Source organism: Paroedura picta, chromosome 11 (assembly GCF_049243985.1).
Source record: "Paroedura picta isolate Pp20150507F chromosome 11, Ppicta_v3.0, whole genome shotgun sequence".
Lineage (NCBI taxonomy): Eukaryota > Metazoa > Chordata > Lepidosauria > Squamata > Gekkonidae > Paroedura > Paroedura picta.
Genome location: NC_135379.1, coordinates 65,042,279 through 65,059,355, shown reverse-complemented (window position 1 = coordinate 65,059,355; position 17,077 = coordinate 65,042,279). Strand labels below are relative to the sequence as shown.

Below are 17,077 nucleotides of genomic sequence, written 5' to 3'. Positions count from 1 at the left end.
ATTTTTAAACCGCTCCTGTGGAATGGTAAAAAAAAAAAAAGACTAAGGGCTAGGTGGGAGGAGAAAGGGGTGGGGCGAGTCCGTGATAAAAATTCGGAGGGACCAATCGGGAGCCGCAAAGTGGCTCCCGACTGGCCCGTCTGAGTGTCACTCCAGGTGGACAATGCCAAGTGGACAATGCCAGGGCCAAGTGGACACAGCGCGGATCCCTTTTGGCCACTTGGCCTGTCCTGGACTACCCAGTGAGTGGGCCTGGGGAAGAGGCTTCGCCGCTGGGAAAGGAGGCGGGGACCTTGGGCGGGGAGGGGGGTGGCAGGAAGGCTTCAACGCAGCCAGGACAGCAGGCCTGCTCTTCTAGCCCCGCCAAGGCCAGGACCTCGGGGGGGCAGGGGGGAAAAGCCCACACGGCAGCAAGAAGAGCAGGCCCGAGGGGGAGGGGGGCCCAAAAGGCTTCGCTGCGCCACAAACAGCAGGCCCCGCGTGTCCCAGATGCGCCAGGCCTGCTCCTGTTGCGCAGAAACCCCAAAATTGGGAGGGCAGGCGGGGACACCGCAGCAGGGGGGCCTGTGAGGAGACCTGCGAGCCTCCCCGCCCCACCAGCGGCCATTGTATTTTGAAATACAATGGCCTTTGCCCCTAGTTTATATATCCTTAACACTATGTTGCACAGCCTTCTAGGAGGAGCCTGTCAGGGGCCCTGCCCGTCCAGATCCACAGGCCCTGGTCCGATTGGCCTGGATCCCAAAGGGCTCGCCTCCAGACGGCATGCAGATGCCGCTCGCCAAGCCTCACTACCAGACCGCCGGATGGCGAGCACGGCAGGCATGCACCCAGTTGGCAGCATTTGAGCTGCCGGGGGGGGGGGGGAGACCGCTTCCCCGTGGCCCGGCAAGAAGCGACTGCAACAGGGAGGGGGTGGGCCCTTTCAAGGCCCGTTCTTATGAATGGGCTTTGCAGCTAGTATATATATATACATTATTGCATGATATGACCATATATGTTCACATTGACTCACACACCGCCTCTTAAAATGGCCAGTGATGGGCCTGGTGGGGAGGGAAACAGCCGAGGGTGGGGGTGTACATAGCTCTGCTTCTCAACCACGTTCTGCACAATCACACGACTTCTGGGGTTTCTTGAGCTTGAAGAACGTTTCAAGGGTTTCTCAACAGTAAAAAAGTAGAGAAAGGCTGCCCTATTGTTTTGGTTTTGCCTTTGTGACAGAGTCTGCCAGACCACTGACAGAAGCAGCAACACTGAAACGTGATATTTGTATGTTTTTAGGATCAAATTTTATCTGAGGCTTATGCAGTTTGGGTTTTTTTAATTTAACTGAATGATTAATATTTTTATAACGACCTTATATTTTAGAAACATAATGGTGCACCTCCAATAGCTCATGAACATTTCCCTTTTTGGGCGCCTGGTCTGTGAGAGGCTCCTGTACTCTACCCTGATACTCCTGACAGACAAGGGCAGCGTTTCTCCCCCCACCCCACCCCACCCCCCAAAAAACCCTGGCTCTATCAGAGGGGGCGAGCAGATGACCTACAAAGGCACCTTCCCTTCAAGTGGGTTAGCCGCGTTGGTAACAGAGCAAAATGTGAGTCCAGCAGGAGCACTACGAAGACCGACGAAGCTTCATGCAAGGTGCGAGCTTTCTTGTGCAGGCTCATACCGTGGCACAAGAACCTTAAAAGTACAGATATAAGGAGAGGATTAGTAGTAAATAAGTAAACAGCCTCATGACGAATATGCAGTCTAATAAAGCAGACTGGATCGTTCCTTGCCGGAATAACAAAACCAGTTCTTTGGGTGCAACTGAACCCCAAGGGCTGGTTTTATTATCCTTAGCAAGAAAGTAGCCAATTTACATTGTGACGCTGCATATTTGGGGATGAACAAGTGTAAGAGTGCGGGGTTTTGTTCCCGGTGTGAGCTTGGCTGCCCAGGCGCCCTTCCTCAGGCACCGTCTTGGCCAGGGGGAGTCAAACCGCGGCCCTCCAGAGGTCCATGGACTACAATTCCCAGGAGCCCCTGCCAGGGAATGCCAGCGAACGCTGGCAGGGGGCTCCTGGGAATCGTAGTCCATGGACCTCTGGAGGGCCGCAGTTTGACCACCCCTGTTAATCTTGGGGCGCTGCGCGCCAAGACGGCGGCGCTGCAGCCTCAGGCCAACGCGGCGACCCACTGGAGCCACGACCGGGGAGGGCTCCGCGGCTTCCCTGCGCGACTCTCTCCTCCGCGCCTCGCACGAGGGGGCCCCTGGGCGCGAATCCTGCCGCCCCTCCCCCTCCCCCAGGCGGCGGCTCCTCCTCAGCGCGCGGGCGGCCATGGCGGCGCTAACGGTCCCAACGGCCACGCTCGCCCCGCTGCTGCTGCTGCTGCTGGGTGAGGCGCCGGGGGGGGAGGGGGAGGGGAGGGGTCTCGCCTCAGGAGTCACGTCTGGAAGCGCCGCCCTCCGTGCCGTGTCCGCGGGGAGGGGAGGAGCCCGCCGGCCGGAAAGTGTCGCTGGCCTGGGGCTGGGAGGGCAGGACTCGGCCGGCCTCCGGTCAGGCGGGAGGCTTCCGAAGATGGGGCCCCTGGGCCAGGAGGACGCCCCCTTGGGCCCATCCCCATTTCCCACCTCAGAGGGACATGAGAGACACTGGCACAATTGAAAAGCGTGGCAAAAGAATGGAGTGACCACCAGCCAGAGTTACCTGCACTCGCGCACACACACAACACACCCACACACCCACACACCACACCCCCCGCGCGACAGCCCGCCAAATCTCCCTGCCCAGCGTGCTGTCTCCATCGGGGGGGGGGGGTGTGAGAAAAGGGGCCGCACCTGCTGGGTTCCTGCTTGTCCCGGCACCCCCCCCCCTCATCCAATATCGGGACTGGTCAAAACCAGGGACAGAAGTGAGGCCTCTGGGCCAAGGCAGGGCTCTTGTGAGGGCCTGGCTCACGCTCATTTGCAAGACCTGCAAATCGTTTCTCTTAAAAGCGCCAGGTAGCAGGGCCAAGGCAAACGACTGCTTCAGACCTGCAGACCCGTGATCTTAACAGTAGCAAATGGCCTAGGGTTTTATTTTTCTTGGGTTTTTTTGTTTTTTACACCAGGATTATTTTTTTTCCATATTGCTTTAGCTGGAAGCCCATTCTTTGCGAATACGGTGTGCTGTTTCAAGAAAAGGGCAATGCGTTTCAAGGGAGAAGCTAGAGATATATCTCCAGATTCAGAGGCTCAGAGTGAAACTACTACATATATCCCCGAAACACAACAGATGTCTGATCAAATTCTTGGAATAGAAGGGCAATTTGGTAATCCTTTTTTTCTAAACTTGTTGATTTCAGACAATTATCAAAGGGATAGATTTCTGCTGCATTTGTGCTTCTTAATTATTTATTTCCAGCCCTAGATATGCCTGTCTTTGTTACGGATACAGATTTCTGCACTTTACTTATTTTTTTGAACTTTTTGGCACATGTCATCACAACATCATCAGTAGGGTGTTTTTCTTTAATTGGAAAGGTTTAAAAGCTACTTGCAAAGATGCTCAAGGGCTACAATTTGTGAAGGTAAATGAAAAGACACTTAATATGTAGGTCTTTTCATATGCTTCTTTAGGAGATAGAATCAATCTCTGTCAAATCCATAAAATTAATGAAGATTGGAGTTTCCTGATTTTATTTATATATATATATGGGTTGAAACACATCTGAACCTTCTAAAGACAGGTTTTCACATTTTAAAACAGTTGATGTTTGTTGTTCCACATATGTATTTGTAAGATATAGAGAAAGCAGCTGATTTACCATGTGGCTTGAATATTGAAAGTATAACAACAAAACGACATGGCAGATCCATGGTTGATTTCCTGAGCTGTTTCCTCATGGAAGTGTTTTGCTGCTGTGCTGTGAACAGAGATGTTTGCAGTGTCATTTGAGTTTTTCCTGTACTTTTGTTGCCTCACCTGCTACCACCGCAGTTTCCTGCCCCTTTTCAAAATCAGAAAATGATAGGTTGGTAAAGCCTTCTAACATGATAACTATAGAAATAATGTACTAGTTCCCAGATCTCTATCCCTTTTGGTTGCCAAGTTATAAGAAGAAATGTACAGCCTGCATATAAAATTAATGGTATCAGGAGATATCATTTCAGATCTCCTGTATCTTGTCCAAGAATTCTTAAATGTTTTAAAAATGGATTATGAATCCATAATTTGTATTCATCTTCGTGGGCTTCCACAAAAGTATTGCTTTATGAAATACATTTGGATTTCTTTTTAAGCCTCCCTTTTCCTATATATAGTTATAATGATTTCTTTCTGCTTCAGTTCCAGTGTATGTTCTTATTAATTCAAAAGCTATAATTCTAAATTGTTTGAGTGAAACACTGTTAATGGGGAGAATCACTGATCCTAAGTGCCAATGGACTGGTCCTTTCGGACCAATAACTGAAGGTAAATATTGTTTTAATTGTAGTTTAATCAAGTCTTTTAATTGTTTCTCTGCAATTTGAAGGGGCTTAAATAATGGAACAGAAGCGACATACCAAGGAGCTATTGGTCCTCTTCTCCCCTTGGTGCACTTCTTCAAGGGGATATGTACACTTCTGCATGGGGACGTTTGCCTTTAAGCAGCACGACAATACCATGCAATGTCATATTAACTTGTACTTTTAAATTGATAGTTGCTTTGGTAGCCCTTGTAAAGGCAGAAAGGTCGGATACATATTTTGTGAATAAATAAAATAAATTACTTTTAAACAAGAGCTGAGTGTGTGTACTAGATAGCTTAATATGAGCGGGGTTCATACTTTTGTTGCTATATTTTGCTTAGTGCCTTCATTTATGGCAAATCCTGTTTGTTAGGCAGTTATGTGATTATACTAACACACATTAGGTTGCTATGGAGAATCCTGCCTTACTTCCTGGTATCATTCTCAAGTGCCTTTATGACTTTTTGAGCCCCATGGGTGACTTTATGATTGGTTCCTTTACATTAGTCCTCATTACTTTGGCCATATGTGCTTATTTGTAGAAACACGGAGATTTGTTTTAACTGATGATGGCAGCTTGGAGATTCATAGTGTTCAGGGCATTGATGCTGGAAGTTATACTTGCCAAATAAACTATGTCAGTGAAAATAAGCCAATGGCTACAGAAACTAATTTCATGGTTTATGGTAAGTATTAGTAGTTTGGTTTCTGAATTCAGACTGCTGTAGATCCTGCATTTGTGCTGATTTGGAAAGCCATCTGATGCAAACTTAGGATGCCCTAATTAACATAACTAGACTTAAGCTGTAGAGTAATACTGTCTGAGTGTTTTGTAATGATGGTAGCACAAGGGGCATGTCCTTCCCATTGGTGGCTCTGAAGCCTGTGGAATGCTATTTCTGTCGAAGCCTGGCAGGCCACACAGCTATTCCTTTATTTTAATATTGATGATTTTAGATGTTTTGACTGTATAATCTCAGGATTTTTTTCTATCGTTTGCATGTATAATTGAAATTTCTCCACGTGTGTAGCTTCTAAATTTCCAAGATGAAATAAAATAAAGGAAATGTCTTTGATTTTTTAAAATGTATATTATGCACCACCTTGAAAACTATGTAACATAAAGATGGCTCTGAAACTTTAAAATAAATCTTTCTGTAATATAGGATTTAGTTACAGTACTGGATAGAGTTGAGTTTTAAAGTCCAATATTAAGGACATGTACTCCTGCGTAGTACCTATTGAGTTTAATGCAACTTTAGATTCAATTTTTTTTTGGGGGGGGAGATGGGGAGAGTGGCCAATAAAATTAGGCAGCAATGCCACCTGTCTATGGTGGAAACTATTGTCTTAAATGTGTGAACGAGACCTTGGGATATGTGTGGATTGTAAACTAAACATGAGCAGGCAGTGTGATGCAGCGGTAAAAAAGGCAAATGCCATTTTGGGCTGTATCAACAGAGGCATCACATCAAAATCACAAGATGTCATAGTCCCATTGTATACGGCACTGTTCTGACCACACCTGGAGTACTGTGTGCAGTTCTGGAGGCCTCACTTCAAGAAGGACGTAGATAAAATTGAAAGGGTACAGAGGAGAGCGACGAGGATGATCTGGGGCCAAGGGACCAAGCCCTATGAAGATAGGTTGAGGGACTTGGGAATGTTCAGCCTGGAGAAAAGGAGGTTGAGAGGGGACATGATAGCCCTCTTTAAGTATTTGAAAGGTTGTCACTTGGATGAGGGCAGGATGCTGTTTCTGCTGGCTGCAGAGGAGAGGACACGCAGTAATGGGTTTAAACTTCAAGTACAACGATATAGGCTAGATATCAGGAAAAAAAATTTCACAGTCAGAGTAGTTCAGCAGTGGAATAGGCTGCCTAAGGAGGTGGTGAGCTCCCCCTCACTGGCAGTCTTCAAGCAAAGGTTGGATACACACTTTTCTTGGATGCTTTAGGATGCTTAGGGCTAATCCTGCGTTGAGCAGGGGGTTGGACTAGATGGCCTGTATGGCCCCTTCCAACTCTAGGATTCTATGATTCTATGAAATGCTCTGTGGGTGATACGTGTATTTTACAGCTAAGTTGCAACCATGGTTTAAAACCTCTCAGAGTATGTGTGTACATGTGTGTGTATGTTTATGGTACTCCAGATAGTAATAGATGTTTTATGTCTAGACTATAATTGCCAGTAATCAAATAAAGAATGCTGGAACAAACTTCATTCTGCCCATGATCATTTTTGCAACAATGGTAGAAAAATTTCCTATAGTTGTGATACTTGCGGGTGTACGATACCCCTCTTGTCAGCTGAATTTCCAAGCCAGCAGATTGAATCTTGTTTATGCAGTTAGTGAGAAATATACAAGAAGCGTGTTTAATTATGAGAACCCCCTCCCCCCCCCCCAAAAAAAAGATTGGAAATGTCACAACCAACGACAGCTTTACCAAATTGTAACTCAGGTACATAGAGACAGAGTGATGCAAATTATATTTATGCCGTTTATGTGGATGTGGTAATGGCTGCCAATCTAGAAAGCTTTAAAATGGGAATTAACAAATGCATGGAGAATGATGCTGCCAGTGGCTACCAGAGGCATTATGCTGGGGGGGCACAGGTGGGATTATGCTATTGCAGTGCTCCTGCTTGTGGGTTTCCTAAGGGTAGCTGGTTGGCCACTGGGTCTGATCCAGAATGCTGGTCTGATCCAGCAGGGCTCTTCTTACGGGCAACTGATATAAAATTTTAATAACAATGTTTTCTTTTTAATAGTGTATCACATGCCAGGAAGGAGTATACATTTGTCATCCGAATTCACAGTTCAAGCCTGTGAAACGAATCTCGTGGCTTCATTTGAAAAGTATCTCTTAGAGCAACTGGAAAACTTAATCCACAACCTGGCGTGTGAGATCCCACAGTGGCGTGTGGAGTGCCATGCTTCCACAGATACGCTGGAGACACTAACATACAAGCTTAGGTTACAGTTTGCTGGTAAGGCAATAGCTTGGTTCACCAGCTTCCTTTGTTTAGGATATTTTTATATCATCTCATAGCTAAGTTTCTTGAGCGGGTTCAAAAAAATTGAAACAGTATTGTGAAATTAGTAACACTAATGGTGATGGTTATGTCAACTAGAGGCAAAGCCCGTTGCACCCAGGAATACAACGGAGGCTAGTACATACATCTGCCCTGTGATCGTCCTGGGTTCTGCCCCCCCCCCTCCACTCGATCTTGATTCCTGACTCCTCCTTTATATGCAGCCAACTGGGTTACAGACTTCCAGGTGGGGGCCTGGAAACCTTCAGGAAGATGAAAGAGAAAGAGAGAAAGAATATGGGGGGAGGGGAGGGAGGTATCAGTTCTTCTGGGGGAAACAGCAGCTTTGCAGGGGGACTCGCCCTCCTACCCTCACCTCCATATAACAGTGTTTATACAGGTCCCCACTGTCCCCACCTTCCCATCAAGCCCCACATCTTCCAAAGACCCAGCAGGCTGTGGAGGAATGGGCTACCACCTTCCTGCACCGCTGCCCCCCCCCACACACACACACCAATCTTCCAAAAGCTGGGCCAGGAAGGCTGCAGGAGTGGGGACCTGCCACCTTCCTGCCCCCCTCCCCAATTTTCCAAAGTGGCCCAGGCAGGAAAGGCCACAGGAGGGCTGCTTCCTTCCTCCACATCTCCCAAAGGCCAGATAGGGTGGAAAGGCCACAGGGGGAGCTGCCTCTCTCCCATCCCATTCCCCTATCACCTCAAACATCTCATCCCTAGCATAAGCTTCCATCTGACTGGAGGAAAACGCCATCAAGCCACACAGCTGATGCATGGCTACCTCACCGGATTTTTAAGGCAGCAGACATTCAGAGGTGAGTTGCCATTGCTGGCACAGCAGCCCTGAATGTCCTTGGTGGGCTCCCATCCACGTATTAGGGCCAACGCTACAAAGCTTCCAAAATCTGACAAGGTCAGGACTCTGACAAATATGCCTATAAGCCCCTTTCTCTGAGGCGTTTTCTTGCTTAGCTTCTTCCTCCACATTATAAACAGCAACAGTAGTTCAGGTAGATTCCTTCCATGATCCCTTGGCCAGGGATATTAATTTGTCCACTTCTATCAGTGTCTTCCAACAACAGGTAAAGATTTTGTTTCATCTGGCATTCTCTCAGTCCTCTTTGCCTTGTGTTTTAATTTGCTGTCGTCTGTTTTTCTGATAACTTTTGTTATGCTGTTTTAATTGTTAGCGACCTTGGTGGTCCTGATCTGGTGGGATAAGTATAATAAATAAATAGATAAAGAAACTATCACACAAATATGCATTTAAAACATCAGTTCACTTTCTCTATTTGTAGTGTTTCCTTTAATGATGCAAGTAACAGATCTGTGTAGAAGTTCTGAATGTGAACATTCCAACAGCAGCATCAAAGAGGTAGTATAGAATCATAGAATCATAGAGTTGGAAGGGACCTCCTGGGTCATCTAGTCCAACCCCCTGCACTATACAGGACGCCCACAACCCTATCGCTTATCCACTGCAACCTGCCACTCCCCTTGAGCTTTCACAGAATCAGCCTCCCCGTCAGATGGCTATCCAGCCTCTGTTTAAAAATTGCCAAAGATGGAGAACCCACCACCTCCCGAGGAAGCCTGTTCCACTGAGAAATTGCTCTGAGGAACTTCTTTCCGATGTTTAGACAGAATTTCCTCTGAATTTCAAACCATTGGTTCTGGTCTGTCCCTCTGGGGCAAGAGAGTCAGTTAATGGTATTTAATAGTTTTATGGTATTTTGGAGAATTGAATGCTGTGTTACTTGGGCTACAAGGATAACATAAATGGACAGGACTCATTTCCCTTATATATATTTATTTGATTGATTTATAACCCACTTCCTTTTCTCAACAGGACTTGGGGTGGTTCACAGGATGCATGCAGTAGACTTAAAATTTATAAATAGATCGGGGCGGCTCCGCCATACTCGTGTTGTTAAACCTGTCAGCTGCATTTGATGTAGTTCAGCAGGAGATATTGGCTCACTGCCTCGCCGGAACCGGAATTGCGCTGCAATGGCTGGTCTCCTTTCTCCGGAACCGGTCACAGAGGTTGCAGTTGTCGAGCCCTCGCAAGCTCCCTTATGGAGTTCCGCAGAGGGCGATACTCTCCCCTACGCTTTTAAATATCTATATGCGCCCTCTCGCCCAGCTGGTCTGGGGCTATGGGCTGGGATGTCACCAATATACAGATGATACCCAGCTCTACTTCCTAAGTAGAGGACTCCCCCCTGGATACATTCGCCAGTTGTTTGGAAGCGGTAGCTGGATGGCTCAGGCAGAGTTGCCTGAAACTCAACCCCTTCAAGACGGAGGTCCTGTGGCTGGGGAGAAGAGAACAGGATCAGGAAGCGTGCCTCCCATGCCTGGACGAGGTGCAATTAACACCTGAACTGGTCGCCAGGAATCTGGGCGTGATTTTTGATACCTCCCTTTCTGTGGAGGCTCAGATCATGAAAGTAGCCCAGACGGCTTTTTACCATCTTTGCCAAGCCCGGCTACTAGCGCCCTACCTGTCCTCGGAACCCCTGTCCACTGTGATCCATGCAATGGTCACTTCCAGACTAGACTACTGTAATTCGCTTTACCTACCCTTGTCTACCCTTGTCTTTGATCCGGAAGTTACAGCTGGTACTGAATGCAGCTGCTAGGGTCCTCACTGGGACATCTTGGGGGGCCCATATTCAGCCGGTGCTTCGCCATCTGCACTGGTTACCAGTTTGTTTCCAGGTCAAGTTCAAGGTATTGGTATTAACATTTAAGGCCATACGCAGCCTGCGCCCTGCCTACCTGCGGGGCTGCGTGGTTGCTTATGCCCCCCGCAGGGCTCTTCACTCTGCGGGTATGAATTTACCGGTTGTCCCGGGCTCCCAGGACGTACGCCTGCCCTTGACCATGGCCAGGGCCTTTTTGGTCCTGACCCCTACCTGGTAGAATGAGCTCCCGGAAGAGCTAAGGGCCCTGTTGGATTCACCATCTTTCCACAGGGCATGCAAGACAGAGCTCTTCCGCCAGGCATACCGTTGAGGCCGAGGCAAAGTAAATATGGGTAAATATTGGGGGTTTTATTGTTTTTAGAAATTTTATGATGTAAACTGCCGCAAAGCTATGGCGAACGGCAGTACAAAAATCTAATAAATAAATAAAATACAATAAAAGCGATTCTAATTAAAATCCCACTGGCCATCTGCTCTGGGCCATATCTGGACAGGCAGCCAGTTCACCCATTCACTTAGTTGACTAAATGCTGCCTCAGATTATATCTTGTGGTGCTGACCTGGCAATATATCAAATATCAGTCACTATTAAGATCATATTTGATAAAAATGAAACATTTATACAGGCTACTTTACCACTCAAAATGTTGGTTTAGTTTTTTTCTTCCAGTGAATTTAATGTTTCCCTTAATCCTGAGGGAATGCATTGTTCTCTCATGCATAACGGACAATATGCAGTTTATCTTAGTCTTATTTTAAAATTATTTCACACAAATCTTTTGTGTTTTGCAAAGAAAAATGTGCAGTAATCCTGAAGTGCTGCCAGCGTTCAGAAACGTACATGTCACGTACCTCATACTGCATATATGATCAACCACTCTAGTTAGGTTGTAATCTGATCCGTGTGCTTCTTTTTAATAGGCTTCTTTTTGTTAATCCTTTTACGCGTAGGCTTATGAAAAGATCAGGACGTTCTTTGAAGGCCAGAACATTGATTCCTCTCACGGTGATAATTTAAATTATGTCCCTGGCTCCCTGATTGGTGTTAAAAAAGATCACTGCATACCAGGATTTGGGAAAAACATAAGCACCATAGACAACAATACAGCGTGTTCAGGTTGCTGTGGTAAGTTTCTAGGGTTTGGGTTGCAGCCAGTCAGTTTTCTCACTCATTCTCATCCAGTTTCCTTCTGTACAACAGGCCTAGTCTGATGGGGACCAAAAGGAAACACGAGGTGTTTATGCTCCGTCCTCTTTTCCCACTGGCATAAAGGAGGGAAACATTCAGGAGGGGGAGATGTTGCAGGCCACTTGAGAGAGAACATTGGAGAACACATTATTTTCAGTAAATAAGTAACAGTTGTCCTCATCAGCCACCAATGGAGATAAAGATAATCTAGTAAAATGATGCACATGGACTCTGTAGTAAGTTTAATTCTGCTGAATCTTTCTCTTTTATGTTTCAATAGTTACCTGCCCACCTGGTAGCTTCAGTGCAAAATATGATACTGTCTGTATTCTTTGTGCGGCTGGATCTTACAATGGCAACTATGGCCAAACAGCATGTGAAAATTGTCCAGGGGCACAAAGCAGCAATGAAAAAGGTGCCCAAACTGTAGGAAAATGCCACAGTAAGTTAATAACCTTCACAATTTTTCTTGTTTGAAAGTTTTGTATCAGATGAGGCTTAGAGAAGTTTTGGCTTCAGTGAGCTAACCCAAGAGGGCAGTCTAAAAATCTAATAAATAAATAATTAAATAATACTTTATTTTTATATCCCGACCTTTCTGGTTAGATCAGGGCATAGAATCATAGAATTGGAAGGTACCTCCAGGGTCATCTAGTCCAACCCCCTGCACAATGCAGGAACTCATGTCATTTGTGATAACAACAATAAAACATACAAATTATATAGTTATAAACAGTATATATACATTTAAATAAGTTAGTTTTAAAAACTGTCTTTACAAAACCTTACTGTAAAAGGTAAAGGTATCCCCTTGCAAGCGCCGAGTTATGTCTGACCCTTGGGGTGACGCCCTCCAGCGTTTTCATGGCAGACTCAATACGGGGTGGTTTGCCAGTGCCTTCCCCAGTCATTACCATTTACCCCCCAGCAAGCTGGGTACTCATTTTACCAACCTCGGGAGGATGGAAGGCTGAGTCAACCTTGAGCCGGCTGCTGGGATTGAACTCCCAGCCTCATGGGCAGAGCTTTCAGACTGCACGTCTGCTGCCTTACCACTCTGCGCCACAAGAGGCTCTTTTAAACCTTACTGAGGATGGTTAAATTATGAAGAGCGAGTATTTTTTGAGCAGGGGTTCTTGGGCATTTTCTCGATGTTCAATTCCCAGCCTCAGCCTGGCAGAAGAGGGAAGTCACTTCAAGTGCATGAGTTACTTCCCCCTTCCTCAGTGCAATATCCCCCCCACCCCAACTGCTTTCTTATCATTTGTACCCTAAAAGAATCAAGTCAAGTTTTTATTATCACGGTACTAGACCAGTAGTCAAATTACAAAATACATAAAAACATCTGGCATTAACAAAGTACATACAAGTATCATTGATAACTAAAATAGTATAAAATTTAAAAACATTCCAGCTATAAGAATCATTCTAATTTTAAAACTCACAAGCATTATCTCAAGCAATTGAGACTATCTCTATCTAAGTTGCTCCGAATCCAACCAGCTCTTCCTTGTTTTGATTGCTCTCCAAGCAAATCTGGCCACAATAGAAGTTATTTCTGTGCTTTTGTCTGACAACATGTCTGTGATTGCCTCTGAGTTGGGCTTATTCTGGAGGGAAGATCTAAGTTCTCTCCTGAATTGATCGTATAGCCTACATTGGAGTAATACATGTTCAGATGTCTCAATGCTCCCATCCTGGCAGATGCATAAGCGATCACAGATGGGTAATTTTTTGAATAAGCCTTCCCTAAAAGCGGATGGGAGCATGTTATATCGTAAGAGAGTAAATTATCTCCTATGTTCTGACAAAACAAGATTAGATAAATAAGGTAATGGCCTCAAATTATTAAGTGGAGGCATTGGAAAAAGTGGATTTTTTACTTGATTGAAATCCTGTTGGCGATGGATATCTAGGATTCTTTATCGTTTCCTTTGCTCAGTTGAAACCCAGAGACAGTATTAACTATCTGGATAGACCAGAGTCTTCTTAGACCAGAGTCTTCTTATGCAAAGATTAAAGGTTTTAAGCCTGTCTCCTGCTATTTATGTGATCACTAGGGGCAAAGCCCATTGTATCCTGGAATACAACGGGCGCTAGAGCTTGGCAGTGGGAAAAGGAAGAGGAGTTGTCCAGTCTGCAAGAGCATGGGGTTGAATGTGTGTTGTCTGAGAGGTTGTGGTGGCATGGTGACAAATGAGGGCAGGGTGTGGAGAGATGGGTGTCAAGAACCTGTGGTGTGGAATGTTCGTTGAGTGTGGGACTGACCTTTGGGAATTGTGGCATAGTAGTTACAGATGAGAGCCTCTTGTGGTGCAGAGTGGTAAGGCAGCCGTCTGAAAGCTTTGCCCATGAGGCTGGAAGTTCAATCCCAGCAGCTGGCTCATGGTTGACTCAGCCTTCCATCCTTCCGAGGTAGGTAAAATGAGTACCCAGCTTGCTGGGGGGTAAATGGTAATGACTGGGGAAGGCACTGGCAAACCACCCCGTATTGAGTCTGCCATGAAAACGCTAGAGGGCGTCACCCCAAGGGTCAGACATGACTCAGTGCTTGCACAGGGGATACCTTTACCTTTAGTTACAGATGAGCTTTCCAGAGCCATGTCTTCAGATATGTGAAGGAAAAATCAGACTGGAGACTCTTCTTAGGGGGAGATTAAATGGCAACCAATTCCTCCTAGATCTGTGTCATTTCCCTTCTTGTGTGAATTAGGCCATAGACACCAAAATGTCATCCTGCCCTGCACATGGGGTAGTCACAGTACACAGGTGTCCACCCTGCTACTTCTGTCTCCATTTTTTCACTGTTGATAAAATGTTATGTGCCCACATGCTTCTTTCATGGTTGTTCCTTAGAAGAACTGGTTTTTTGTACCCTGTTGTTTACTACCCAAAGGAGACTCAAAGCAGTTTACAAACACTTTTTCCCTTCTTCTCCCCACAACAGACAACCTGTGAGGGATGTGGGGCTGTGAGACATCTGAGGGAATGGGCCACAGTGACCCAGCAGGCCTCAGGTGTCTCAAAGCATTTTCCAATCGTCTTCCCTTCCTCTCCCCATAGCAGACTCCCCGTGAGGGAGTTGGGGTAGCGAGCCTCACATGGAAGCTGGCAACCCTAAGAGGAACTCTCTCTGTGCACAGCAGTTTTGACCTTAGTAAGGTTTTTTATACTGTTTTTTTATTTGCCAGGCCAAGGTTGGAAAAAGTCACTTTTGTTCCCATGTCTCTCCGGCCATTTACTTGTCCACTATTTACAGTTTCAGGTTGTAAAATTTCTTTATTTAAGTATTCCTGCACTTTCCAGACTCACAGGACTGATGCTGGTCTGTCTGTCTGCGCCCCAGAATACAAACAGTTGCTGGTAAGGACTGGCCATAGCCCATAGCCCAGGAGGAACACACCTGCACCACTCCCTCCCAGCTGCAGCCTGAGGCATTGTACAATTTTGAATTCCCAACTCCAACCTCCAGGTGGGGCCTGGAGAGCTCCTGGAATTACAGCTCATTTGCAGAGTATAAAGATCAGCTCCCCAGGCAGAAAGGGCTACTTTGAACAGGGTTGTGGTGGAGAAGAAACATTTAAGGCCTCCCACACAAGTTGTTGTTGAATTGAAAGACTTGAGGCCTACTGCACAGGGTTGTTGTGCAGATGAAACAGGAGACAAAAGAACCTCTGCAACAGCATTCAGTTTTGTCTGCAGAAATAACGCTGTGCAGTTGGCCTCAAATCTGCAGGGAGTTGTGAAGAAAAAATACAAATGGCTTGGCTGTGTCTAACCCCCAGAGCAGTATTTTAAGTGAGAAGGGGCTTTTCTGTGGCAGAAAAGGAAAGTGCCCCCCCTTCAAAAGGAATGCCCTCACCCATGCCCTCAGACTCCCCTACGTTGCTCTCGGAAACGCCTCCCTCCCCTCCGTCATTGGCAGTCAGGGCTCCTTCGCAGCAGGCCTGAAGGGAGGGAAGGGGAGGGAGCGCACTCACCAGCCCCTTGCCAGCTCTGTCAGTGTTCTGAGGCAAAGTTAGGGAAGTTACAGTTGGACATGACAGTTAGGGCAGCTTTGGGTCAAAAAGGGCTGGCACAGCCTGTCCAAGCCTCTGTTTTCATGCCCTTGGCAGCCCTACCAACCTCCTCTCCCTGTGGTGGTCAGGGGCAGACCGGCAGCGATGTCTCCAGATTGCCCCTGCCTGCGCTGGGTGGGCGGGCCCTGTCAGAACTTTGGCCCAATGATTGGGCCCAAGTCATGAGTGGGCGTGACCTGTCTGAGGTAGGGCTCAATCAGGACGATCTTTGCATGTCCCAATTGGGCCCTGCCTGACAGGCCACACCCACTCTCAGCCTACTTATCTCTTAGCGAAATATTATAACTGCCCCCGTTGTTACATATTTTGACTCTTTGTGAAGAAGCTAAAGTTGATGAGAGGTGTTTGTAATGTGTACAAACATTCTAGCCAGTGAATCTGGCGGGCCTGCAAGAGCTATTATCTCCTCTGTGACACATTTAATTTTGGTCTGTCCCCCACCCGCACTGAAACCAACTTACCATGCTTCGCATCAGACAAGTAAACAGATCTCTGCTCATTAGCGTCAAGGAGCTAGGGGTGGAATCAGGACCTCTCTTAATCTGCAATGTGGCATACGGTAGCCATGCAGTGTGGGATTCCTGCCTCAGTCACTGTCTAGCATTCAGGCCGTATCAGCAAAACACGCATCTATCTCTCCCCATTCACACCCTTTGAATCCAGCGGCACCTTTAAGATGAACAAAGTTTTATTCAAAGTATAAGCTTTTGTTCTCAATGGCTGTATCTCTTTTGTGCTTTTCAGGAGTTCTGCCCACGTGGGTTATTCCTTTAACGTCATGTGCTGCTACCAGCCTTCTTCTAGTGACAATTTGGATGTAAGCATTTCTTATAAATTTACTTGAAATGTATATAACATTGTGAGTCCTATTAATTCCTGCATTTCCCTTCCCTTCGCTGCTAGAGGTTGAAGTCAGCCTGTGGAATTACTGTACTCTCATGCAGAACAGAAATTTTCAGAACAAGTTTCATAGAGATCGCGCTGAAGTTTTAGGCATGGAGGCAACAAACAGCTCTCTACTTATCTTTGTTCTCTTTCATGCCTAGAATTTGCTAAGAAGAGTCTTGAGAGAACTTTCCTGTTGCACCTAGGGCAGGGGTTGTGGTTTAGTCACAGTGTGTCTATTTTGCTTTTTTATTTATTTTATTTATATGCAGTCCCTGATTCAGTTAAGGTTCAATGAAGAGAATCGGGTATTAGGTGATGTGAAATATTTATACCTGGGATCCTAAAGAGCTCCTATGATCCTAAAGAGCTGCTGGTCTTGGGGCTAATGATATGCAGTATATATATAATGGTCTTTGGCTCCCTCCCCAGTATTGTTGTCTGATGTGCAGACCTGAGCTGCAGGTGTGGGAGCCCAGTTCAGATTGGGCCAGGATATGTAGAGAGAATGCAGCCTTTCCTCTTGCACCACTGTCCTGACTTGAAACAACCCTGGGCCCTGTTGTTTGCCCCATTGTGCAAACCTGTTTGTAACCCATCTCTAGATGGACTTGGTCAGCCCACCCTGCAGCACACTGCTGAGGAGCATAAGGATTAGCCATTGAAAGTAAATG

At 46.3% G+C, this 17,077-nt stretch overlaps 2 protein-coding genes across 4 annotated transcripts in view; one reads left to right on the top strand and one right to left on the bottom strand.

Moving 5' to 3' along the window:
• GLIPR2 (GLI pathogenesis related 2) overlaps positions 1 to 2,875 on the bottom strand; it is a 35,209-nt gene extending 32,334 nt beyond the window's left edge. The window contains exon 1 of the mRNA XM_077303728.1: positions 2,834 to 2,875. Within this exon, the coding sequence (XP_077159843.1) occupies positions 2,834 to 2,873 (40 nt within the window). The 5' untranslated portion in view covers positions 2,874 to 2,875. The remainder of the gene's footprint in view (positions 1 to 2,833) is intronic.
• Positions 1 to 17,077, top strand: part of LOC143820658 (zona pellucida-binding protein 2-like) — a 33,000-nt gene that overhangs the window by 13,307 nt on the left and 2,616 nt on the right. Inside the window, exons 1-9 of one of the 3 annotated variants that reach the window (XM_077303723.1) lie at positions 2,164 to 2,391; positions 3,136 to 3,309; positions 4,326 to 4,451; positions 5,032 to 5,175; positions 7,262 to 7,480; positions 8,838 to 8,914; positions 11,202 to 11,376; positions 11,720 to 11,881; positions 16,263 to 16,335. In XM_077303723.1, coding sequence (XP_077159838.1) covers positions 2,334 to 2,391; positions 3,136 to 3,309; positions 4,326 to 4,451; positions 5,032 to 5,175; positions 7,262 to 7,480; positions 8,838 to 8,914; positions 11,202 to 11,376; positions 11,720 to 11,881; positions 16,263 to 16,335 — 1,208 coding nt within the window. In that variant the 5' untranslated portion in view covers positions 2,164 to 2,333. Of the gene's footprint in view, positions 1 to 2,163; positions 2,392 to 3,135; positions 3,310 to 4,325; positions 4,452 to 5,031; positions 5,176 to 7,261; positions 7,481 to 8,837; positions 8,915 to 11,201; positions 11,377 to 11,719; positions 11,882 to 16,262; positions 16,336 to 17,077 lie in introns of those variants that run through there. The other 2 variants (XM_077303722.1, XM_077303724.1) reach the window with 2 other exon arrangements.